Source organism: Oculina patagonica, chromosome 6 (assembly GCF_052425735.1).
Source record: "Oculina patagonica isolate OP01 chromosome 6, crgOcupat, whole genome shotgun sequence".
NCBI classification, from domain to species: Eukaryota; Metazoa; Cnidaria; class Anthozoa; order Scleractinia; family Oculinidae; genus Oculina; species Oculina patagonica.
In genome coordinates this window covers 30322685-30349660 of record NC_135763.1, presented here as the reverse complement: position 1 = coordinate 30349660, position 26976 = coordinate 30322685, and the positions used below count along the sequence as shown (strand labels likewise).

General features: G+C 40.8%; 3 protein-coding genes across 3 annotated transcripts in view; all 3 read right to left on the bottom strand.

Annotated features, from left to right (window-relative positions):
* The window catches only part of LOC144658167 (uncharacterized), a 60447-nt gene that overhangs the window by 9792 nt on the left and 23679 nt on the right, over positions 1-26976 (bottom strand). The window lies entirely within an intron of this gene.
* On the bottom strand, positions 694-25337 carry LOC144656425 (chymotrypsinogen B-like). The gene is made up of 6 exons (XM_078516645.1): positions 25249-25337; positions 24437-24646; positions 23463-23687; positions 21937-22100; positions 4776-4962; positions 694-851 (listed from the first exon to the last, which is right to left on the bottom strand). Exons 1-6 carry the CDS (start codon positions 25301-25303, stop codon positions 694-696), a joined length of 999 nt encoding a protein of 332 aa, XP_078372771.1. The 5' UTR covers positions 25304-25337.
* On the bottom strand, positions 8240-8899 carry LOC144656427 (uncharacterized). The gene has a single exon (XM_078516649.1). The coding sequence runs from the start codon at positions 8897-8899 to the stop codon at positions 8240-8242; it is 660 nt and encodes a 219-aa protein (XP_078372775.1).

Genomic DNA, 26976 nt, shown 5'->3' with positions numbered 1-26976 from the left:
CCAACCTTTGCTAACTGCAACAAGACTAAAATTATAAAAGGACCGCATTTGTTTGTAAAGCAAACATTGAGAGCTTCTACAAACTGTAATACTGTAAGTAGAAAACGACCTCTTTAGTGTCCATACACCTAAGCACCTAAGCAGAAATCCGTAAAAGTGTCATTGTTTTTGATTAGTAAGCGTGGTATACACGTATCCTTAGGGCGCTGACTAACTTTGCTTTTGGTCGATACGAAGTTTGGAAGTATTTTTACTAATAAAACATGATAAAAAATACTTCTCAAGTGTCCGTTAATGATTTCAAAGTGTCCGTTGTCCGTCTTAGAGAGGTGTCCGTCTTATAGGGAGTTTGGTTACAGTAAAATGACTAAAAAAGGCAAGGACCATCACCAAGTATCCGTCTTATGGAGGTGTCCGTCTTATAGAGGTGTCCGTTAAGAGAGAGTTGACTGTATTCTTTGAAAAACATTTACGTGCTTTATTGGTGCGAGTATAGCTAACTGTCGTGGGTCGTGGGTCGTGGGTGGAAGTCGTGGGTCGTGGGTGTGGGTAAAGTCGTGGGTGTGGGTAAAACTCGTGGGTAACAAAAAAAAATAAAAATAAATTGAAATTGAAAAATCGCTTTGTGTAAAGGAGATAAAATATGAGTATTGTATCTAAAGAAAACAATACGACAAACAGGTATTTACCTGATCATTGACAGATTCGCATTGCCTCTTCCTCGTCTTCAACTTGGAATTTGAGCCAGCAGCTGTTGCTTAGGCGCAGTGGTGAAGTTCTCGGAGAATCTGGTTTCACTACATCCGCGTACGAAATAGAAGGGTCGCTATCGGAATGCATTATCGATCGACCTAAATATACAAATCTGAAAAGGGTAATTCTCAGGATAACTCGCAGCACGTTGTTTTCTTCCGGATCGTCGGTCGAAAAGGCGAATGATTTAAGTTTATTATCCTTTGTTCAGTTACCATGACGCCTTAAAAATACCGATATGAGCGTGCAGTGGCCGTGGGAAAGAATGTCAACCTCAAAAAAGGACAGACAGAGGAATTGGAACCTAGGAATCAGAGAAGCCGGTGCTCTGTAATAAAAGCCTAGTCCTACCGTTTAAGAAGTAGCTTTGTTTTACAAAGAGAAATGTTTTCAGAGTAAAATAATGTTTTTCTTGTGTCTGTTTTAATTTTCACCTCAAAAGAAATAAAATACTATAAAGCTCCTTTAAGTCTTCCTCTCTTTTACGCCACCCCCCTCACTCCCTCTCTAAGGGACGGACCATTATTTTGGAGAGGGGGGGGGTGAAAATATTTTAAAAAATGTTTGTCGGGCCTAGAAATCCTTAATAAACTGTTTGCAAACACGATATTTATAACAAAAAAATAGTTTGCATTTCGAAAAAATAAATGTTTGTAGAGGTGCAAACACTTAAAAAAATTGCAGAGAAAAAATTTTCATATCCCCTTTCCAAGAAAAAAAAACACTCCGTCCCTCATTAGCCTCGGTCGGGAAAATATATTTTTCTGAATAAACCATCGTGGTCATAAAGGTATTATTTTTGGAATAAAACAGCTGTTATTCAAGACAAAATCAAGTTGCTAAAAATATCAAGCGGCGCTACTCTTGGCTGTAAACATGTCGACCAGACACAAAAATATAGCGCGCCTAGCCTAGCGCTAGCCTAGCCTGATCCAGGCTCTCTATAGTCTCTATAGTTACATTGACGAGAGCGGAGGAGTGGGCACTACATGTGCAAGGGCAAAATACAAGTCTTTGAACCGCTTAAACTTGACTTTACGGAGCAAAGGTATGGACGTTACGTTTCTTCTTTTCTTTAATCCCTAGTCTAACAACAACTGTACCAATTATATTTCCAAAGTACACAAAGCGATTTTTCAATTTCAATTTTTATTTTATTTTTTGGTTACCCACGACTTTTACCCACACCCACGACTTTACCCACACCCACGACCCACGACTTCCACCCACGACCCACGACAGTTCGCTATACTCGTGACAATATTACTTGGCTTCACACTAGAAGCTAAGTTAGTTTCAAGTCAGCACTTGAATCAAGTGCACTTAAAAATCTTAAGTCGTATTTTACAAAATCTGGCTTCACACTTGATGACTAAGTATATTACTTAAGGTACAAGCTGTCAATCATCTTTCGCGGGGTAAAATCAGTCACGCATAGTTATCACAAACACGATTGCACGCTTGTGAAATCATTGTTTTAAGGAGTCGGCGGGATAAAGTATATTCAAGTTGTTGCGGCGCGAAAAAGTGGCCAGGTTGAAATAGTGGCTGCACGTGTGGCTGGTTTTGAAGAACCGCATTTCGTGGTAGAAATGAAAACCGATGGTTAAAGCCGTCTCTGAAAAAAAAAGGAAGTTAAAATAGGATTATAAGTTTATTATAAGTTTAACCATATGCATCGACTTTTCTTTTCTTTCTTTGTTAACTTACATAAAAGACTCTTGCTCCTCCGAACACCAGCCGTCCATTTTGAATTTCTTCTGATTTCAGCTGGCAAGTTGTTTTTCAGAATCGTGACAACGCTGCACGCGCGCGCTTTCAGTTGGCTTCCATTTCCTATTGGTCAAGTGCGTTCTCAAGTGTGGTGTAGACCATACTTGGCGGCGTACTTCGGCTTCTTTGAACTACGAAAGTTTCCATGGTCACCAAGAAAAGTTCAAATAAGTACGTTTTACCCCTTCACACTCAATACCTCAATCGCTTACTGTAATAACTTAATACTTGCAAGAGCGAATTGTGAAGGAAAATGTGTTTTCAAATAATGGTTTATAAACTACAAGTGTGTTTTATAACCACCGAAATTTGCACGTAGAAATTTTGTGCGCTTCCAAGGAAAAGGAAGCTCGTGTTTACCTTGCCAGCATTGTACAGGAAAAAATTCAAAGTGATTAATTAGACAGCAGAGACATCTTCGAAGATTCATGTATATTTTTGAGATGCATTTTCTAAACGAAAACCTTAAATATTCACATGTTAATTTTATTTCGCACGGTAGTTTACCGCTTTTTATCGTTGCATTTTTGCAACGGCGCTTGTCTTTTGTAAATATCACCATCCGTAGACTATTTATAAAGTCCACGCCATTCCAAATATTTTGTTGTATCATTTACACGAATCATTTCCGGTCCCAGGATCATTTGCGGTCCCAGGATCATTTGCGGGCCGGGATCATTTGCGGGCCTGTACAGATTCCTTACCATTTTTATGACTCTGGGATTGACCTTGCCTGTCTTCCTGAGGTTGTAACTACTAGCATTAATAAACCACTGAATGCAATGGTCACACGACACATCTCCACCGCCTGGCCAGGACCTGTACGCATGCGCACAGCCTATTACCCGTGGAGTGGCAGCCATTGACAGCTGTTTTGTCCTTGTTAGTACTCATCAGCATGGCGAAGGACGCATTGTCGAGACTATAAAGTCCCAGCCACAGCTCCCATATGGTTCTATATGGGGCTGAGGTTTAAAGCAACCTTCGCGTCTGTAGACCTCTGGAGTAAACGGCGGGGACTATGATCTTGTATGAGACCCTTAAGCCTGGCAATGCCATGCTGATGAGTCCTAACAAGGACGAAAGAGCTGTCCATGACTGCCACTCCACGATTAATAGGCTGTGCGCATGCGTCTTGGCCAGACCGTGGAGATGTGTCGTGTGACAATTGCATTCAGTGGTTTATTTTTGACATTTATATGTCGTCACACATGCATCCCTATTCTAATTAAATTTAGGTGATCCACATCTCCTTACGCATTGCCGAGACTATAAAGCATTGCATTCAATGGTTTATTACTACTGCGTGGTGGTCTCTAATATGCCGTTGAACAGTTTTTACATCAGGGCTTGCCTTCGACCTGACAGAGTGACTAGACTTGCCTTATCAAGCGCTTCTTCAAACGAAAAACACGGGAAAATGATACGTATCGCCCTCTTTTGTACTGCTTCTAGAATCATGAATAGTTTAATTTGAATCATACATCTGTGAGATTGCTTTACAACTGGAAGAAATATCTAAGTGCAAGAGGATTTTATAAGTATGGGTGATCAAATGGTGACGAGTGAAATTAGGAAATAATTTCACGCGCATTTTGTCAAAATTCTAATAATTTTCCGAGCCTTTAGGCGAGAGAAGATATTTGACAAAATACAAGTGAAATTATTTCCTAATTTCGCGAGAATACCATTTGATTACATTTTAATATCATAGGTGACAAATAACGCTTGCAATCGTAGGTTTTTGACTGGTATATTGCATCGCGAACTCCGAGCTTTGAAAAGTTGAAATTATAAATTTTGCCTTAAGCTGTTAAGTTCGCAAGTTTTTTAGTCTCTAAAGAAAACCCTTTAAAAATTCCTTATTGCTGTTGACAAAAAGTTTTAGGATGAATCAACTGTCAACTATTTCTCGCATTATGACCACAATTCGTCTTGAATGAACTTAAAACGGCGCCCGTGTAAAACGCTCAAATTCCGCTCGATGCCATCTACGTAATTGGCTTAAGTCTTGAAGTCATTTGACGTTTTGAAATATAAAATATCATCAAAAGTTTTATAACATGGCCAAGGCTAGCTGGCTAAGATGAAATTTAAGCGAAAATGTACAAATTTTAAGCTTTAAAACATCTTTTGACCCGGACGCCATCTTGCCAAAACTACGTTGCCATGGCAATTTTATAATTTCACATGTGAAATTATAAATTAACGTCGAAATTTCGCGCCAAAATTAAGGAGTAATTTGTCACCTATGATATAACTACTAAAATCTGTTAAATTTCCTGACATCTTCTTGTTCATCCAGTCAATAAAACTGCTCACACGAGCCAAAACAGAGTAATAATCGGTACTGCATTCATCTTTTCCCCAGCTCGCGACACCTCTCAAGACCCATCGTCCACCCTCGTTGCAAACAAATGGTCCACCACTGTCTCCCTGATTGTACATTTTACAGAAATAGAGATTCGTTTATATCATTTTTATACTACATGGTAATTAAGGAAGGAATCAGGCTCTGAACACTGGAATTGGATGGCTCCTATAAGCAACACAGTTTTTAAACGTGACCGACCTTTCGGTGTAAGGTGAATACTATGCACGTCAGCGTATTTTATCGACAGTAAAGTTGACCCTCTCACGCAAATTTAAATTCACACCCCTCAGACAGTACAAGGGGAGGGTGGCAGAGGGGAAGGGGGAGGGGGTTGTTGATGGAACCCTTCTTGGGTTTTCCTTATTTGCGACACCTTTACAGGTCGCTGGAAGTTATTATGCCTTTAGTAAATAGCCTTTTGCCTGCACCACAGTCATACGATGTCATCTTGCAGTTCACTATTTTACTTATGACGTCAGTAAATGGCATGGATCGATGCAAAACAGGGACCGCGCAGGAAGAATTGGAGTGGGGGGGCTAAAACCCTAACGCGGAAGCATAAACCAACTGGAGGCGGGGGGGGGGGGGGGGGGGAATTCGGTGACATGCTCTCCCGGGAAAATTTGGATCTCAATTTCTCTTAGATACCAAAAAATGCATTTGAAATTTAAACGTTCAGCGCTTAAATTTTTTTGTAAATGAATTGCTTCAAACGACAAAACGTTGCGATAAAGAGACGTTGCTCCACAAATCGTTCGATACAATTACTCACTGACCCTTGAATCTTACATCAAGGCAAGAACCTTGCCTTGTTGTTGAAGTTCCTGCATGCAACTGAGATGTTACCAGAACGAATGAAAACAGAAAAGACAATTTCACTTTCTTTGTTACCAAATAAATTACCTTTAGCACGAGCTCGAAAACAAACAGTATTGTCTTATAAACTTATCCATTCTGACCAATGATGAAGCAGGCCTTTTTCATGAAAGAACCACTCGCCCTTTAAAAGCCAGTTTTTTCAGTAATAAAAGGCATGATCCTGTAGTAGCCTAATATTTTTTGATTATAAGATAATTGTCCGCATCTACTTGTTTTTTTTGTGTATCTAAGTTGAAGGTGAGTCTATTTTGGTAATGAACTGCTGTTACTTTCGTCCTTTACAAACTAAATCAATAATATGGCGTCCAGAAACACATATTTTCAGTGAATTCTCGTTTATTTTTTAATTCATTATACTTTTTTTCTTGTTGTTGCAAAAAAGTGGGGGAGGGGGGCTAAAGCCCCCCTCGCCCCCTCCTTCTCCGAGTAGTACAGAGGGAAGTCGACAAATACCACCTCGAATTAGACGCTTTTATCGCAGCTGGAGTTCGTTTTTTGGCAAGTGTTAATGAGTCACGGTAAATTCCCCGACTTTGTTTACCCACGCGGAAAAAAACAAAATTTGCATACCATGTTCAGGCAAGCCCTTGACATGTTCAAACAAGCCCGTGACTGTCACGTCACGCTCTCAACGTAATTCCACAAATACCACACTGAATTAGACGGCAAGGAGTCATAATTGATATCACGTGCATTAAATCAAAAGAACAATAGTTGTGCACGTGTAAAACAATAGATTTTTCATTCCAGAGTGCTTAGAACTCAGATTTTAGCACACAGGAATGAAAACAACTTACTAACGTCTAAAAATATCATTCGGGTAAACCCCGGCACCCACGCACAAATTTGCATGCCGCTTGCGGCTTCATGTCAATTGAACAAATGCAACTAATGAGTACATGGCGACAAAAAGTTACTCTTCAGAAGCAACAATTTGCCTGTATTGTGACAAAAGTTTCACAAAAGAGGAATTTTATGACTCAATCCCGGTTAGAAAGCACTTCTCAGGGCTCTATCACGGACAAATTCACAAATGTTGTGCAGATATTATAGAGGAAGACTCTGGCGTGTAGAATCTCTAAACGCTAAGATGGAAGAAAAAAATATGAACTTCAATTAAAAAAAAAAGGGGAGCGGGGGTGAGGAGGGAGAGGGCGAGCAAGCAGGAATTCCAATTGAACATTTGCAGACATTGGAATATACACAAAGATGGGCCGAGGAAGAAAGGGAGTTTTGATAACAAGTGGGAAAAAAAAAGTTAAAAGGTTTATTGGGCCACCTTTACAAACTTTTCAACATAAAAAAATTGCTAAAGAAAACAATCAAACAGTGATTTTATTGTCAGAAGAGGCGATCGCACAGTTGAAAACTTTTGACAAAGAGCTTGTCGCAAACCTCTTGACAAGAAATTGACTCTTTTAAAACTGTTTTTTTTGTACGTCTTAATATTTACCGGTAATTATTAAATTTAACAAACCTGTTTTTGTATTTATTGCTCCGTTTTTATTTGAAATTGCGGCCAAAATTTTGTCTCCTTTTGATGCTTCTAATGAAACTAGGTCCTGTTTTTGGAAATTAGAAACGGTTGGACTGCTTGTGGCTGACCCCCTTCCACCATTTTCTGTTTGAACCTTGATCAACACCTGTACTTCATCATTTACAACATTATCATCTTTTTTACTTAAAATAAGAAACTGCCATTCTTCAATTCTTCCATCAACGGGCATAATAAAGTAATTTAAATTAAAATTAAATTTAACCGAATAAAAAACAACAGAACTTGGGTGAAAACGGCCCCCAAGAGTAATTGTACCATCGGTTCCATCATAAAAACCGTTTATGACAAAATTCAATATTTTTGGAAAATAGTTTTTTAACTCAAACCCATTCATATCAATATTTGTTTCAAGCACCATGTTTCCACAAGAAATAATAAAAGGTTTTTCACAAACATCGCTTGGCACGTCCGCTTGATAACCCTTTACACCATAAGCAATCAAATAAGCTTGCTCACTTGCTTGTGACCCCGAGTAACCAGGATTGGTTATGTCAATAAAAAGTTTATCGTCACTGTTTGACGCATTTTTCTGTGAGTGAATGATTGTTCTCGTATATTTTGGCGTGTGATTGTTGAATCTTTTTGTATGATAATTGACAGTGTTACCACCAAAAGGTGATGAAGCACTTAAACTCCAGTTAAGATCACTTTTAGGAAAGAAAAACTCAACGCAAAGAGTGTAATCCCCAGAGGGTAACCCGGTTAAGCCGATTTTAAACCTTGAATTAAAACCGTTTCCAGATTTTACTAAATTAAAACGAAAAGCGCTTTCTTTGAGTAAGTGAACACCAGAGTTAAAATTGTTAACAACTGTTAATGAGTTAACATTTGTAACACCTTGAAAAGAAGATGCAGAAAAAAAACAAATGTGAAAACAAATTTTCGTTTACCCCTGAAGAAATTTAGTGAGTTGAAACATACTTTTGCATTGAATCTAAGTTTACAGCGTCTTGGTCACCAACAGGATTAGCAAGCTGTTTGATCGAATGGTCGTTCATTACCAAATTTTGATTAACAACACCCATTTGTCCAGGGTCGCCTTTTTGGCCAGCGGGACCTTGTGGACCAGCAGGACCAGTTGGGCCGGCATCTCCTTTTGGCCCTTTTGTTCCAGCAGGCCCAGTATGCCCAGCAGGCCCTGTGGCACCAGCGGGACCAGTTGGACCTGTTTCACCTTTCGGACCCGCAGGGCCAGCAGGACCAGTTGCACCGACGGGGCCAGAAGAGCCAGTTGCACCTTGGGGCCCTTGTGGACCGGCAGGACCAGTAGAGCCAGTTGGGCCGCTGTCACCTTTATCGCCTTTTTGACCAACGAAACCTCTTGAGCCAGTTGGGCCTTGGGGGCCTTGAGGACCAGTGTCGCCTTTCGGGCCAGCGGGGCCAGTAGGACCGCGAGAACCTTGAGGACCAGCTGGACCAGTAGGACCTTGGGGGCCTTGGGGGCCAGTGTCGCCTTTATGCCCAGCAGGGCCAATCGAACCTCTTGGGCCAGGGGGGCCGGGAGGGCCAGTTGTTGAAGAGCTGTCTGAAGGATGGCCTGTGTCTCCGTTGAAAGCACCCATTATATATATTCGTCAAAATTTTTTTTCGTAGTTTTTTTTGGCCTGTCGTGATACAAAAAAGAGAATTTTGTTTCTGTTGCCAGATTAAGCAGATTTCTGTTTATGCCAAGCTCATCAGCAATACGATTATTTTCTCTTGGAAGAAACGAAAAAATACAAAAATGGCTGCAGTTGTCACGGATATTTTTTGGAACTTTGAAAAAACATTGAGAAAGATAAATAACGCTGCATTGCCGATGCCTTCCGTTTATGAAGTAATTAATAATTTCGTTTTGATTGCTTTCACAAACCATGTCGTCAAATATGACTATTTTTTGGTTGTCATCTGTGAGTTCTTCAAGGGGAATAACAGTGTTGGTTGCCTCGATAACTTCATAACCAGTTTCAGGATTGACTCTTTTTTCAAAATCGTCAAGAATCAACTGATACTTTTCTTGATGAAGGTTTTTTGCGCAAAGATAAATTTTGTCGTAAACCAAAAGCTCATAAAGCATGTGTAAAAGAATGTTTGTTTTTCCAGAGTTGCTTGGGCCACAAATAAGCATTCGAAAAGTGTCAGATGGCATGCTTGTATGCCCCTGTTTGAAAGCACTTTGCGAATAAAACTCAGGATCGTAATTCGGAATCTTCATTTTTTCGTTGATTATATATATATACTTGAAAAGATGTCGATGAAAAAATGGCAAACACTTGCTGAAAAAAAGGCCGCTGTTGAGCGGCAAAATGCCAAAATACTTGCTGCGATGAAAAACAAAGCGATTGCAAAAAAATTTGGACAGCTTTCAGGTGAGGAGGTATTTAAACCGCTGACACGAAGGTTTGACCGCGCCTTTACAGCGCAAACGGATGAACGAAAAAAAACTGATGCTGAAGAAGGGCCAGACTATAACCTGGATGATTTTGACTTTAACTACCCTTTTGGTGAAAATTTTATGCCAGATGAAGAAACGCCCCCGACAACTCCGCCGCCGTCACCAGAAGTGCCTGACTATTCGATGGTGGAATCTGACCAAGATTTCGAAGACGAAACTCCAACATCATCACCACCATTAACATCATCACCAGCCCCACCTCTTGCGGAAAAGGAAGATGATGATGATGATGCAGAAGGTGATGATGATGCAGAAGGGGGTGATGATGCAAAAAATGGAGATGCTACACCCTCGCAAGATTTGTCTCAGTCGGTTGAACGAGCCAAATGGGGAACACCACAACAACCAGGAATCAAGGGATCAGAATCAACTGATTTGCAGGTGCTGAACAGCATGTTAACGAAAAATAAAGACAACCCCGGCTATTTCGTGAAAAGCCCGAAATCAAAATATCACGGTTACACTATTCCAGACATACAAAAAGCCCGAGACGAAATTTTAGAAAGAAGGGGAGAAAAGAAAGCAAAATCTTCTTTATTTTCTGAAAAAGAACCCCCGGATCAAGAGGGGAGCGGTGTTGTTGATGTTAACGACCTTGTTGACAGACTTCATATAAGCCTCGGGTCAATTGATGCAGGAAACACTCCGAAAAAGTTGCGAAGTCAAATAATTTTATTGCTGCAAATGTTAACGAAACAGAAAGTGCTGTCAACAGAAGAAGCAAAAAAAATTTTACATAAGTATATAAGATGAAACATCTTAACCTTTTGCTCAACTCCGCGATTGCGAAAAAGAGTGATGCAAGAAATGAACCTCATGACTTTAAAATTCACTTTACTCCCCCGATCGTTTTGGACCCTTCAAAAAGGTACAAAGCGGCAATGAACGAGCTTGTAACAATGAGCTATTCTTGGTATAATGTTTCAGGAAAATATAACAATAACAAATTTAAATGGAAGAAAAAAAGTGACTCAGACTGGATTGATGTTACCATTCCTGATGGAATGTATGATTATAAAGACCTGAACGACGCTTTTCAAACTCTAACAGGAAAAACTGATGATTCAAAAAACATTTTTGAACTTTATTTTTATACCACGACATACAGGGTCACAATTTTGATTGCCAACGATTACGAGCTTGATTTAAGCGCAGGTGATTTTTCAGATCTTATTGGATTTGAAAAAAAAATCTTGAACGACACGAACAACGTTGGCGATCATGTGCCAAACTTGACGAGAGGGGTAGACTGGATTTATATTCATTGCGACCTTGTTTCAAGAGCTGTTGACAATATTGAAGACGATGTTTTGTACACGTTGTCAACATCGACTCTCGAAATCTCTTACCCATTTTCGAAAGAGCCCCGTCGACTCTTGTGGCATCCAGTTAACAAATACCGAATTAACTCGATAAGAATCAGAATTAGTGATGGACTTGGAAATGACCTTTTTTTGAACGATCAACCTGTCGCTTTGAGCATTTTTATCGAAGAGGAAGAATGATTTTTTGAGAAAAGTATAGGATGAACCACCCAAGCGAATGGACGAGGTTTTACGACAGAGGTCACTACAGATATCGGCACAAAGGAACCGGGGTCGTAAGAGACACTTTAATGTCTATCGGTAAACGATTTGCAAAAAGCGGAAAAAAAAAGGCTGAAGAGGCAGCCAAAAAAGCCGCTGAAAAAGCAGCTGAAAAAGCCACTGAAAAAACGGCTGAAACCACCAAAAAAGTTGCTGAGCGCGGCGCGGAAAAAATTCAGCAAGTTTTGAAAAGAAAAAAAAGTCTTTTACCTGATTCCCGAAAAAAGCTTGAAAATATTTTAAGAAGAAAAGAAGCAACGATGGAGAAAGGACTCAACCAAACGTCGAGACAAAAGCTTGAAAATATTTTAAAAAGAAAAGAAGCAAAGATGGAGAAGGTGAACCGAATCATTACAGAAAATTAATTTTTTTGTGGATATATATATACCTGGTTTTGGGAGCGATGTTCAGAAGCGGAAAGTTTTTGGAAAAAACTGAGTTTATGAGGTTTGGGTTAGACAAGCCCATAACAATTCCTGGAAACAATCAGCTACAGGCAAAAAGTGGCTACAAATTTTCTGTGACTGACAGAGACAACTGGTTCGACTGGTACAACGCTTACATCCGTGCAGATTTTACATTCGAAGCAACCGCAGATGGGGCTGCTGTTGCAGGAGACACCCGTTCAGCGCCGATTAATGGATCTTTTTCTTTGATAAATAAACTTGTGGTAAAATCTGCGGGAAAACCTCTTTATAACGTTGACAACGCTCACAAGCTGATATTTATCAAAAACTTGTTGGATTATTCCGATGACTTTTCCAGAAGTGTGGCTAAAAGCCAGTTTTGGTATCTTGATACGGATGACACTTTTGTTACAGCAGCGGCCGCAACAAACCTTGGAATTCGACAAAGGGGATTGTTATCCCACGCGGGTGCAACGGTCAACACTATCATTCCTCTGAACAGGTACTCTTTTTTTGAAGAGCTCAGTGACAAGCTTTTGCCACCAATGCCGCTTGAGCTTGAAATACAACTTCAGTCTGACGCAGAAATGATTTGGCAGAACGACGGCACAAACAGGCGAATTGTTGTAAGAACCCTTGAGCTGTGGGTTCCAATGCTTCGGTTCACGAGCGAAGGGCAAATGCTTGCGAATGAAGACTTTTTAAAACCAAGAAAGTGGACTTACATGAGTGAAATGGTGGAGCCCAGCACCAGCCAACGCACTGCTTTCGGAACTTGGCAGATAAGTCCTGGAATTAAAAACGCAAAGCATGTCTTCATCTTTATCCAGCAGACCCGAAAAGTGAACACTCTTACCCAGAACCCGTACTTTTTTGACACTTTTGACATTGACGGAGATGGCTCAGCAAAGCTCGCTACTTGCAGGCTGCAGTACGGTACTTCCCAGTTTTATCCTGAGCTGGAGTATGACGAAAATTTCAAGCTGCGAATCCTCAACGACGTGATGAATTACCGTTACCGAAAGAATGATTACAATACAGGAGTTCAGCTGCAGACAAGCAACTTTAGCACACTTTACCCTTTTATTTACTTCGACCTTCGAGAAAACAAAGATAACTTGACAAACGATCCGAAGCAGCTGATTTTTCACTACAGGCTAAATGAAGCGGCAGATGCCCAGAATTACACGATATTCGCTGCTATTATGTACGAAAGCGAAATGGTTCTGAGGCAGGTGGGTAACGAACTGGTTGTTGTCTAAATTTTTTATAAAATATATAAGATGTCTTCTTACTACCCACACAAGGTTGCGCTTTCTGAGGGCCAAAAAAACAGCCTCGCCAAGGCGTTTTTGAACAAAACATCAATCACGCTAAGACTGAAGTACGAAGACATTACGGGAAAAAATGGAGACTCTTTGCATCTGACCTCGCGGCAAATCAAAAAAATTCAAAAAGCCGTTAGCGAGAAAAGGGGGGTTGATCTGAAAATGAGCAAAACGCAGATTAAAAACGCAGTTAAAATCATCAAAACCGCAGTTCTTGGCAAAGGGTTGCAGGTAAAACCAAAAGGTGGAAATGGTATGAGGGTCCAGCCTGCAAATGTGATGCGGCGGCCGCCTCCATTTATTGGAACTTGGGGAGAAAAAAAATGAATTTTAAGGACGTTCCTTTAACTGATTTTGACCTGTTTGCGTGGTGTGATTATCTCAAAATCCCGATAAAAGGTGTTTTTTCAAGAAACGAATTTTTGCCAAAAAATCACTCTCCCTGCATAATCAACATGGACGACTTGGGCGGCCTTGGCACCCATTGGGTTTGTTGCTTTCAAAAAAGAGAAAAAGAAAGCTATGAGTACTTTGACTCTTTCGGTTTGCCTCCACCCGCAGAATGGGAAAATGAGCTTGTTCTAGCGGGAAAAAAGAGCTTTTTGCGAAACGACAACCAGCTTCAGTGGGAAAAAAGCGTGCGGTGCGGTTACTACTGTTTGCTTTTTTTAAACGAACGAAACAAAGGGCGGTCGTTTAAGAAAATTCTTGAAATGTTTTCTGGCGATTTGTTGAAAAACGAGGCTGTGGTCAAAAAGTATTTTTTGCATCAAGTATAAAATGAAGGTGTATTGCGTTAAAGAAAGAAAGTTTACCCCCAACGTGCCTGGTAGTGAAAAAGTGGTAATGACCAAAAATGCCCGAAAAATGTTAAAAGCCAAATGTGTAAGTTGCGGCATCACAAAGACAAGGTTCCTTTCGAAAAGCCAGAGCCAAGGAGGCGCTTTAGCAAGGCACAAGCCACGCTTAGTTGACAAAATCGCCGAGGGAGCAAGCATGTTTTTGTCTGGCCCCTCTCCCACGTTTGCGACGGCAGCTGCGAAACTTGCAGGGCAAGCATTCAAAGGAGTGAGCGACAATGTCAAATATTTTCGAAGCACATAAATTAAACAAAAAAAAAGATAACAATTAAATGGAAATTCAGAAAGTTTACTGCGTGAAAGAAAGGCGTTGCACTTACAACGAGCCTTACACCAAAAAAACCGCGATAAACATCGAAGGTCAAAAAATACTTGAAGCCAAATGTATCAGTTGCGGCATAACAAAGGTTGTTCGATATGACCCGGTAAAAGGTTTTTGGACCACCAAAGACGCTTGGAAAGCCAAACAAAAAACAAAATTTTTTTCTGCAGGTATAGAATGAAGGTCTATTGCGTAAAAGAAAGGCAGTTCACTCCCAATGTGCCGGGAAGCGAAAAAATCGAAATGACAAAAAACGGCCGAAAAATGTTAAAAGTCAAATGCGCCAGCTGCGGAATAACCAAAACAAGATTCGTTTCCAACAAAACGGGGGCCGGCATCGACATCCACAAAGCCATCGGCAAGCTACCAAAACCGAAAAAAGGGTGGACGCTGCCGGGGCACAACTATACCGGGCCTTACAATCCTCTTGAAAAGCAGCTGACATACGATCCAAAAACCGGAAAAATTCTCAAAATCAAGCAAAAACCCACGGGGGCTACAGACGCTGTCGCAATGCAACACGACGTTGATTATGCTGTTTGCGCCGGCAAAAAAAACGAAAAAAGTTGTAAACACGAGGCGGATAGAAAAATGGTAAAAGCGCTTGACGCAGTTCCCAAAAACAAGCGCCAGTGGGGGCACACTTTGGCAAGAAACGTGATTGCATCAAAGCAGAAGGTTGGCTTAGGGGTTGGAGAAACCGTAAACAAAAAAATCGGAGAAAAAATTCCTGGTTTTCAGCAAGCGCAAGATGCCGCCATGGCAATCACAGGAGCCCTTGGTGGAGATAAAAAGCTTCTTGAAAAATATTGGTCAGGAGACATAGCTAAGGGTGCTTTTAACACCAAAACGGGTTTTTTCAGCAAAAAGTTTTGGACTCACCCTTCAGAAAACCAAGACCCTTCTTGCTCAGCCACAGTTTATAACAAAAAAACAGGAAAATGGGTCAATCATTATTGCGATTAAATCTAAAAATTTTTGCCTTCAAGTATAATGGCCACCGCTACCCAATACAGACGAGCCGAAATCAAGGCAATGAAACTGACCTTGGAAAATCAGCAGGCCCACTACGAAAAGACTTCCGCCAAATTCAAGCGCTGGCATACTCGCTGTCAGACAGCTTGCGCTTTAACGGGCGGTGCCGCGACGATTCTTACCGGCTCAGGTCTCGCAGCTTCGCTTTCCGCTGTCGGCATTGTCGTTGGAGGGCCTTTGATTGCGACAGCAACAGTTTTTTCTCTCGCGTCAACTTCTTTGGGCGTCACTGTCAAGTTTTTCTTGCAAAAAGCAAAAAAACACAAAAAAATACTTTCACTTGCTGAAGAAACTCTGTTAGCAATCAACTCTCTTACTTCTGCGGCCCTTGAAGACGGACAAATTTCTGACGACGAATACCAAGAAATCGTCAAAAAGTACAGTGCCTTCTCTTCGAAAAAAACGAAACTGCGTTACTCAAATCACACTGACAGCGCTCGCTCCCACCAATCTTGAAAATGTTTTTCGGCAGCTTTTTTCGTTTTTTTATTTTTCGTCAAATTTTCCGCCAGCTTTTTGATCATTTCTTCTTTTTTTGGCCAAGAATCTGGTAGCTTTTTGAAATAAAAATACAAAAAACAGGTGTAGTTAATATTTTTTTTTTTATAATTTTGGCAGTCTTTCACCACGTTTGCCAAAAATCGCAGCCTTGATGGATCAAAATCTTGCCAAACAATACCGTTTTTTGTTAAAACTGTTTTCAAATATGACAAGTTCGCCACCGGCGGAATCGATCTTCTTTCTGTCTCTTCCAGATATTCAAAACCGTGGGGTTCTTGAAAAACGATTGGTTCAAAAGTTTTCTTTTCCGCAACAAAAACCGAACAGAAATTTTGGATATCTTTTTTTGTTAATTTAACGAGAGCATAAGGGTCAGCGACAAATTTTTTTTTGTCTTTTAGCCACTTAACGCCCAGACCATAAGGGTCATCGCCAATTTTTTTTTTGTCTTTTAGCCACCCGGACCAAAAAGAGTCAACAAAATTATAATAAATCGGAGCCATATTACTACAGCCCGCAAGGAAACAAGGTTCATCGCCAAAATATTTTTTTTCTTCCATGTTATATTAAGTCTTTTAAGTTCAAATGGAAAATAATAAATTGGAGTCACGTTACTACAGCCCTCAAGGATACTGGAAAGGAATTTCTGCAATAAAAAAATTAGCCAAAGCCGCAAAGGTTTCCGAAGATACTGCAAAAAGGTGGCTCGGAAAACAAGCTTTTTGGCAAATCTACCTTCCCGCACCACGATACGTTCCTCGTCCAAAGTTTGATGTATCTTCTCCTAACGCGGTCCACCAGGCGGACCTTCTTTTTCTTCCTCATGACAGATTGCCGCGAGGGCGAAAAGTTTACAAATACGCGTTGACTGTTGTTGACGTTGCCAGCCGTTACAAAGAGGCCGAGCCTTTGACCTCAAAAGATTCAACTGAGGTTGCAAAAGGTTTTCGGGCAATTTACAGGCGTAGTGCACTGAAATGGCCACAAATGCTGCAAGTTGACCCCGGGCGCGAATTCATGGGCGCTGTTACCAAAGAAATGGAAAATCAAAAAACAGCTATTCGACGCGGGCGTGTTAACATTCACAGAGATCAGGCCATTGTTGAACGTTTCAACCGCACACTGGCAGAGCGCCTGTTTGGTTATCAGTACAGTGTCGAGTTGACCCTGCCATCTGGCCAGCGGTCGACAGCGTGGGTTAAGAGGCTACCCGAAGTTATTGCCGCTCTGAACAACGAAGTTACACGGCTGACGGGCAAAAAACCCTCAGAAGCTATTAAATTAAAAGCCGTTGCTGCCAAGCCGTCGACTCCTTATTTGAGGCCTGTTGGTAAGAGCGAAAAAAAGCTCCCCTCCTCCGTGAATGTTAGATATTTGTACCAGCCGGGTGAGTTAGAAGGTGGCGGAAAACGTGCCACCGATCCAATCTGGTCTTTGAAAGTCTTTTCGCTTGAAAGAGCTGTAATGAACCCGAACGAACCTGTTTTGTATTACTTGCAAGACCGCCCCAAGCGTGGCTTTGTGCGCGAGGAGCTGCTCGTAGTACCTCCTGATACCGCCCTTCCACCAGTCAATGCCAGCTAAACGTGATATTCAATCGGTTCGGTATGTATTCCATCTTCAAGCACCCAACGTTTGTCGTAATAGGCGCTCAAACCCAGTTTTTCCTGCTCGTAAGTTACCATTTTTCCTTCCTTCATACGGAAGCCTCTGTTTGTTGCCATGTCCTTATGACCATTCAGAGCGGCCTTAAATCCTTGCCATCTTATTTCGTTTTGCTTCTTTGACATCCCCTTGGTACTAAACTTCTTTTTTTCTACATCTTCTACATCTTTTTCATCAATAAAATAACACTTTGAGCAGAGAGCAATCATCCGGCTGCCCGTACACTCAAGCTTAAAGAGACCAGGGGTGCGGCCGCTCCACTTGTCCCAAGCCAGCCATTGTTTTTTTTGGGCCTCAAATTCTTGTTTTAGCTCAGGTTTTACGATGTCCTCAAGCTTCGAAGCAGAAATGGCCATGTAACAGCTGTCCGTGTCCATCTGAATTAGCTCAAAGTCCTTTCGATCAAAATACTTGTCTAAAAAGTCATAGTAAAACTTGAGCATGCGCAGCTTTGCCAACTGGTAAACCGCGATCCCAACTTGAAAAGGCCTGCTGATTGTTATCCTTGGCTTGCGGCTTTCCAACTCATACGCTTGACCGATTTCATCTAAGTCACTAAAATACGCACTTCGTAGAGCTCTATCAACCACTTTCTCATCTTTTGTGTATATCACATTCGTTTGCCGTTCTAGGGCCTCGATCAGCTTCCCGTATGCACTGTTTCCTAACAGCTTAAACACGTCAGCCAGCAAGGCCTTGCTCTTATCAACATCCCCCGTTCTTCGCGCCTCTGTCACTTGTTCCACAAACCAGGGGAAGATCTTTTTCGGTTGATAGTCAATTGTTCTGTGAACCGCCGTTATCACCGCCCCGTGTTCCACGTACCAGCGCAGCAGTGGAGCATACAAAAGAATTTTTTTGGCAGAAAGGGCACCAACGAGCTTTTTACCATCTCCACGATTTCTTTTTGTTTTTTTCAAGTATTCATACATGTGTTGTGGAACGGCTTCGGCTGGCACCTCTTTGTTGTAAAAGAATGGCGGCATCTCTTCAAACTTTTTCCACAAATTTTTTGGAATTTCTATGTCAACTTCCGCAAATCCAAACCATCCGGCGGGTATATATAAAAAAGGGTTTTCTCCCTTCAAGTTTCGCATAAGATAATAGGCAGCAGATGTTTCCATTCCTGTATGGTACCAAAGTTGTTCTTTTCCGCATGGCATGTCTTCTAACATTGTTGACAAATAGAGGGCATTTGCGTCGTAGCCAACGATGTTTTTGCAAAATTTTGCGTTTTCAAACTGGTGGTCTCTTATCTTTGTGAATCCAGCTTCGTGGTACCTTGTAAATACTATGCTCGGGCCTCCAACAACCGCACCTTTCAGCATCTCATACGCTTGTGCGCTCGGGCTGTGCATTTCTGCCCCCCTCTCGACCGCTCCCCGAAGCAGGTAATGTAAGCTCACACCAGGAATACTGACGGCATCTTTTAGGATGTCTATCCCCTTTTCAGTGTAAAAAGCTTTCATTTTTTCTAGAGCTTCTAGGCCGGGAGCCACATCAAGGTTATTGTAATAGCGAAGCCAATCTGCAAAAGTTCGCATTCCCTTTTCTCGGAACAGCTTCTTGCAGGCTCGCCATTCTGAAAGTTTAAGCACAAAGGAGTTTTTCAACCTTGAATACCAAGCAAGATAATCCGGCAACCCTGGATAGTCAAGCTTCTCGGGGGAGTCAAACCACTCATAAGGAAACCACGATTTCGTAGCCTCACAGCCGTATGCCTTAACCCACTTTTCATAGCTTGTTCCTGGCCCAAGGTAGTTGATAATGTCAAGGAAACGGAAGCCCTGAGTGAGCAAGAACATGATTTTGTTACAGTTTTTTGCCACTCTGACTTTGCCCGTTGTGTCAGCAAGGCGGTCTGCAAAGTTATTTTTGATCAGATTCAGATCGTAACTGCCAGAGTTGAACCCAACTACAGGTACCTGGTTGCACCATTCCTCAATTTTTTGTCGCTGCGCTTTTGGAAGCAGGCCCACGTCTTTTGGCATAAATTTCGCTCTTACTTGAGCCCGGATGTTTTTTCCGCGTCTCTCCAGCTCTTCCATAAACTTGCGGACCAGCTCCGCGGGGTCTCTTTCACAGATGTGGGTGGGCTCTCTTTCAAGGGTGTCACCGATGCTTACCGAGATTGGCACGTGTGCGTTTTCGATCGTGAGTGTTGGCGTTGGTTCCTTTCTCTGATTATTGTCGCCATACGCCTCGAAATCGTACAAGATCGCGTGCGGGTAGCTTTTTGTTTGCGCCCGCGGTGTATCAACAACGATTTTCCTTACTTCGCACGCCCAAGCCTCGATCACGCGGTAGCCGGCCCTTCGTAGCAATCTTGTACGTTTCATTGTGGCTTTGAACCTGTCTTCGCGTGTTTGGTCGTTGCGGTCAATGATTTTGTTACGATCTTGCGGGTAACATTTTCGACACCCGTGCCAGTGGCAACCGTGGTATTGAAATACAGTTTTGGAAATAGGGTCGTACCCGTCGACAGGTGCGCGCTCAACCCAACGCTCGCCCCACCATGCCCGCACATTGCGTGGTGAATGTGAATTTTCCGCCGCTTGGCTTCTTGGTCAAGCCACCGAAGCGATTCTTTGGAAGCTTGATGGTTTGGATAGAAAGCCTTCTCAAAGCTTGTCTGCGGTTCTTCAACCTTTTTGCCCGGGCAATCAATTATTGTTTTTCCTTGGCTGCAAGTTTGATAATGGCGTTTAAGGTTGCAAGCTTGTGTAAATCTCGCGTTGCAATGGGCGCATGCATACGTCTTGGCTAACCTTTTAATATCCTTAATGACAAACGCGTGCCCTTCGAAAGTGCCGATTGTCAGAATGTTCTTCAGCACAGCTGGAGGGTTTCTTTTTAGGTGCCATACGACTTCCTCATCTTTTACCCTCACAGGCTCATAAACTCGGATGCCGAGCCAATCAGAAAAAGCGGCACCCTGATTCAGATGCCTTTCAACTTTATCTAATTCATCAAGAGATGTTTTTGGACAGTCAGTCGGCACAGTTTCGAGTTTGAAAAAACTCTTTGCGAGACCTCGGGCTGCTGCTGTGCTTCGATCAATACGCGCTCCTCGGTGCACAGCAATACAACGCCATAGACACAAATTATCTTGATAGGTATCTAGCGCCACCATCGACCGGCCATGAGCAAGGTTGCGCAGCCAGTCTGGTAAGGGGCCTGTGCCTAACAGCGGTTGTCGGTCAAGCACAACCTTTACATCAACATTAAAAAAGCTTTCAAACTTCCACTTTGTAGAAGGTCTTTTAATATTGTCAGGAGCCAGGCGTTTTGTCTCCTGTTCGGTCAACCATTTTTCCGCTGCAGAAAGCTTATGAATCCAAGGTGAGCCTTTGTTAATGTAGTAAACAATGACCGTATCATCTTCAATGTTGCGCAACTGATACGAGTAAACATGCCTGATATAAAACGCTGTGTTTACATTTTCTCGAATTTTTTCCATAAAGTTTGGTGTAAGGTCTTTTTCCAGACCTCTAATGAAGCGCCATCGAATAAAACGCCGGCCACTATTTTCCTCCCCCTCTTCTTCCGCGACATCAAGAAGGTTTAAAATCTCATTCTGATAATTTGTTACCACCCAATTTTCGTGTGGTACAAAAGGATCAAATTCATTTTGAATAATCTTCCTTTGTTGCTCCTTTTTTTTCTCGCGACGAAGTCGCTTCGGGGGTTTTAAGTGATACTTTTGTGGAAGCAACGGTTTTAGCAAACGCTTTTGCACTTCAAGAGAGATCGGTTCATCCAGTATATTACGGACAACTTCACGAAGTGGGCCCGACATTTGAGGCATTCGCTCAATTTGTTGCTCAACAAACTTGTCAAATTGACTTGCTTTGTTCGCGGTCAACAAGGTCTTGCTGAAAGCCATGTAACTAAAAAGCACAAATGTTCAATTGACATGAAGCCGCGACCTGAACATGGTATGCAAATTTTGTTTTTTTCCGCGTGGGTAAACAAAGTCGGGGAATTTACCGTGACTCATTAACACTTGCCAAAAAACGAACTCCAGCTGCGATAAAAGCGTCTAATTCGAGGTGGTATTTGTCGACTTCCCTCTGTACTACTCTCCGCGGTCCCTGCAAAAGTATTCCAAAACTATAATAGGATGCCAAAATGCACTAACAGTGAATTGTTGCCTTGAAAAATATTATTTATAGAGCAAAGAGCTATATCTGAAAAGTCGAAATTTGGCTAAACCTGAATGTAACATGGATACCATGGCTAAATAAAAAACAATGGGCAAAGAATCGTCACACAAAATATCCAGCTTAACAGCTTTTGAACGTTAAAAAGCCGTAGGTAGACTAAAATAACAAAGGTAACAGCGCCGTGATGGAATTTGCGTGAGCCAGCACCATTGAGGGTAGAACTAGGCCAATGGGAACACAAAAAATTATATTACACCATAATTGTTCTAACGGGCCCTAAGTATGGCTTATTTACCTTGCATGAACCTTTGCCTTGTCCACCAGCGCACAGCATCGACCTTTCATCAACACGAGGGCCGTTCACTCTGCTACAGTCACTGTGTCCGGCGACAGGTAGCATTGCCTGCTGGAGAGTGTTAGCCTCACTTTGATAATCACCTCCGGCAGTTAATCCCCAGCCTATTCAAATAAAAACAGAGTAGCATCACACAAAGCAACACATGAATAAATTGGCGTGCTAGCTTACATCATACTATTGCCCACCAGTGACGTCATTGCAATAGCCATTAACGATCATTAACTCGATCACCAAAAATGTAAGGCAGTATAAATGATAAAGAACAATCACACGTTTACATCCCAGTATACTATTGATTCTTTATAGACGGGGTTGGACGCAATCATTTTAAAACCTTTAATGATGATCTCACAAGAATGAGCACAATAAGAATTAGGTAGTTTTCCTAGGAGCGCTACATTCCACCCAGGACATTAACTGCGTGAACGAACATGTATACATTTTCCGCAAGTTTATTTAGCATTGGGAAACTCCCTAGAGACCGGCGGCGTATAAAAACTTATTATGCAAAAAAAGAACTGAACCAATTTAACACTGATGAAGGTAACAGAGAGTTACCGAAAATTCAGTTTTTAAACGTTTTAAACAGCTTTTTAAAACCAATTTTAAGATCAGATACAAACCGTTTTTAATCAAGAATTAAGTATGAACAACGTTTATGATTTTGCCTATTTGCTCAGACCTAGTGTAGACGTGTATAAGGTGATGGAGTGCGTTCGTTCTTTTTATGCGCTTCTGCTTCCAAAAATGAATGATATTTGAAGCGTTTTGGGCATTAATCTGGTTATAAAGTATTTTTTTCTTTCTTTGAAATTTGTTTAAAGCAAGTCAATATGCCTGAAAAAACGGATATCCGTGCTTAATTTATTTTTTAAAAATGGTAATATTCATTAATTCGTGATATATTGATACGTATAGAACAGGGGGGGGGGGAAGAAACTTCCTTTGTTACACGACTCAAAAAGTAATCATAGCGGTGCCGGGCAACCGAGACTGCGCAGTAGCTATTGAATGGTTGCTAAGGGTGTAGTGAATAGCTTGACAAAGTTCATTGTTTAGTTGGCATGATTTGGCCTTGACCGTGCACAAAACACAATAGCTATTTGCATTTTGATTGCTTCTTTGAAGTTTTTCGCTTTTTATTCCACGCCGCCAAAACATTGTCAGTGACGTGAGACATGAGAAATCTGGCTGAAAATGCCAAAAACATCTCAGCGGCGTAAAACGTCAAACGCAAACACCGCGACAATTCGCATTTCACATGCACGCAGTCATTGATATTTAAATCTTTCTGAGAAAACAAAACTTTGGTTTGACGTATTTCTTAGTAACGGCTTGATTGACATAGACTCGCGCCGTTTCCAGGCACTGCTATGTATTCAAAGAAAAGTACCGACTTTCTTCCCCCCCCCCCCCCCCTGGTATAGAACAAAACGGGCGACAAATATGTCCGAACACCGTACCTGTGAGATAGCAGTTTTTCCCGGCAGGAATTCGGGATCCTTTTGCTGGGAGGCAAACAGTATTCACTTTGTCGCTAAGCGTTGCCGGTGTTTTCAGTTTTATAAGAGCGATGTCATTTCTATAGCCACGGTTTGCATCGCTGTATACGTAACTCTCATGAATGAAGATCTTTTCCACTTTTATTGATTGCTGTGCATCGGTAGTGCCAAGTCGTTTGTGTGCCCCTACACAGGTTGAAATAGATATTAGCACAAATTCGGACATGTCGTAGTATGTTTGAACAGGTCTGGTTATTCTGTTTGTATCTGAATAAAAAGAATACAACTGGAAATACCGATTTCTAGATAAACAGTTGAGGATATTTTATTGGAAGCGAAACTCGATGTTTTCAAAGCGGAGGGGTTCCGTTTCATAGTGAATAGTGTAGTTTTGCAATCATGCATTCAACTGCTATTTTACTAATGTTACTGTAATAATGCTCTTATTCATTTATATATATTTAATTGTTAATTAACTTTCTATGTTATATCTTATCAGTCAATCAGAGAGCGCACAAAATCTACTTTTAATCATAATTTATTTCTGTATTGTGCTGTTTTCCAGCAAAACAATTGACAATTGGAAAAATCTCACCCCGAATACCAAACAGGTATCTCCGACACAGAATAAAATAGCAAAGGGGTGATGGATCAGCCAAACTTCTCTTACTAATATTTTTCTTTTAAAGGTTTAAAGTTCATTTGATTAAGTTGGCAACACGTGACAAATTCTTCACACATGTATTAGTTAACTTACTCAATGTACTAGTTAACTTACTTACTCAATGTACTAAACTTACTTGATGTTACTTGTTGGAATGGAATTGTGGAAGTGAAAGTGGTATAAGTAATTAATAAATTTCAATTATATTCTTTGCAACACTATCTGAAATTTAATCTTCCAAATAGTGCTAGTCTGGAAATTAGTTTCTTACCAACTACTACATTCAATAAGGTAAGGCTGAGTAACTCTTTGAAAAAGATGACACAATGCGCCGCTGTCACCACCCATTGGTCACTGATCAGGGAACCGCCACATTTGTGGTCGTCGATACTCAATCGCAGTGAGACTTGCCATGGCCAGGAATGCTTAGGGGCATCCACACCGCCAACGACACGAGAGGTGAAGTGACGTTTGCCACAACCTTGAGGGATAAATGAAGATTTTTTTAATGATTTTATTGCAAACAACGATTTCTGACGCCTTTTGCTCCATATCTGTGCTGAGATCGACAAAATCATTATTTGCTTATTGGTGAACTTCTTTTTTGCCTAATGTGTTTTGGATTTTCTATGTTCCTCTACTGACACTTATAAAAAAGAAAACTGGTAGAGGTCCAAAGCTTACTTTTCTAAAACATCTTCAGTATGGAGGCCTGATTATTGAAAAGAGACGGTCTGGTCATTCATAAGAGATTTATGAGTACCAGAAGAGAACCATACAACTTTAAGAGCAGATGCACTCCTTAAGGAGCGACACTCAAAGCCAATAAAACAACATCGTCTTTGGTAAAAGCTTTTGTTTTGTGAAGTCATAAAGATGTTTGGACTGAGATCATTTTAAAGCTTAGATCGAAAACGAAAAAAAGTATCTTATCGATGATCGTTCATTTCTATTTTTATGAATTTTGAATAATGGAGAGGCACGGTCTTGTAAATGGTAATTCTGACTACAACTTACATCAACTGCAACGATCTTGAAGAGCGTTAACACTCTAAAACTTGATAAGAAAAACAAATTACGTACCTTGGGACAGTGCGAGAAATGCTGCCAAAATTACCACGACCGGGGAAAGCTTCATCTTCGGAAGAACAGTAGTTTTAACTGCAAAGGACTTTTCCGATGTAGCACATTTATTCACATTCACGTTTATCACCTGTAAGGTGTTTAAATAACAATTATCGGAACACTAAAAGCAATGGTCTAACTTCCTTTCTGGGTCGGTGAGATCCTGATTAACCGGAGTCGTTCAGATGGCAAACCCATCAAAATTTTGATTACTTTTCGATTTCACGGTTTGCTTACGTAACACGCAATCTTTCGAGACATAATAACTGCAGATTGTTTATCTTTTTTCCATGTTCTTAAAGGACGTTACCTTAGTTGATAAGAAAAAAACATCCGGGAAGAGTACTAGGAATGCTGTCAGAATTAACATAACCAGGGAAAGCTTTATCTTTGGAACATCAACAGTTTGAATCGTAAAGCAATGTTCGTGTGTAGCACATTATACTAAGGTGCTTATACAACAATTATGGAAACACTAAAAGTAATGGTTCATCTTTCTTTCTCAGTCGGTTAGATTTATTAGCTTCTGTCGTACAGATGTCAGTATTAAACAAAACTGGGATTTTTTTGGCAAACCCATTAGATTTTAAAAGGTTACTTTATAATTTTGTTTGCTTAAGTTGCACGCAACATTTCGAGACATGATAACTGCTGATTTTCTATCTTTTTTCTTTGTACTGGAAGGGTGTTAACGCCTTAGCTGATAAGAAGAAACGTTTTTTTGGGAGAGTGCTAGGAATGCTGTCAAAATAAGCACTACCGGGGAAAGCTTCATATTTGGGAAGCAGTTGTATTAACTGTAAAGCAATGTTCGTGTGAGGCACATTTATAAAAAGTATTTATTGTTATCACCTGAAAGGTGCTTAAATGAGAATTATGGAAGCACTCTAAGTAATGGCCCAACTTCCTTTCTCAGTCGGTTAGATTTGTTAACTTCTGTCTTTCAGATGTTAGTATCAAACAAAACTAGGATTTTTTTGACAAACCCTTCAGATTTTAAAAGGTTACTTTTTAATAGGTTTGCTTATAAGTTACACGCAACTTCTCGAAACAATATAACTAGAGATTTTTTTATCTTCTTCACTACGTTCATAAAGGACGTAAACATCTTACGCTGATAAGAAAAAACTTTCTTGAGAGAGAGCTAGGAATGGTGTTAGAATTAACACGACCGGGGAAAGCTTCATATTTGGAACAGCAGAAGTTTATTTGTAAAGTAATTTTCCTATATTGCAGATTTTTACACATTCACGTTTATCACCTTTAAGGTACTTAAAAACAATTATCGAAGCACTTAAAGTAATGGGTCATCCTTCTTTCTAAAACGGTCAGATTTATTAACCTGAGTCTTTCCTTTGACAATATCGGCAAACAAAACGGAGGGCTTTTTAAGAAACCCATGACATTTTAAAAGTTTGTTCTTAATTATGTTTGTTTAAGTTACACGCAACATTTCGAAACATTATAACTACAGTTTTTCTGTGTTCTTTTCTTTTCTATGTTCTTAAAAGACGTTTACACCTTACTTGATAATAAAAAAAAGAATTTCGGAAGAGCGCAAAGAATGCTGTCAGAATTACCACGACCGGGGAAAGCTTCATATTTGGAACAGAAGTAAGTTTATTTACAAAGTAATTTTCCGATGTAGAAGCCGTAGTTTATACACATTCACGTTTATTATCACCT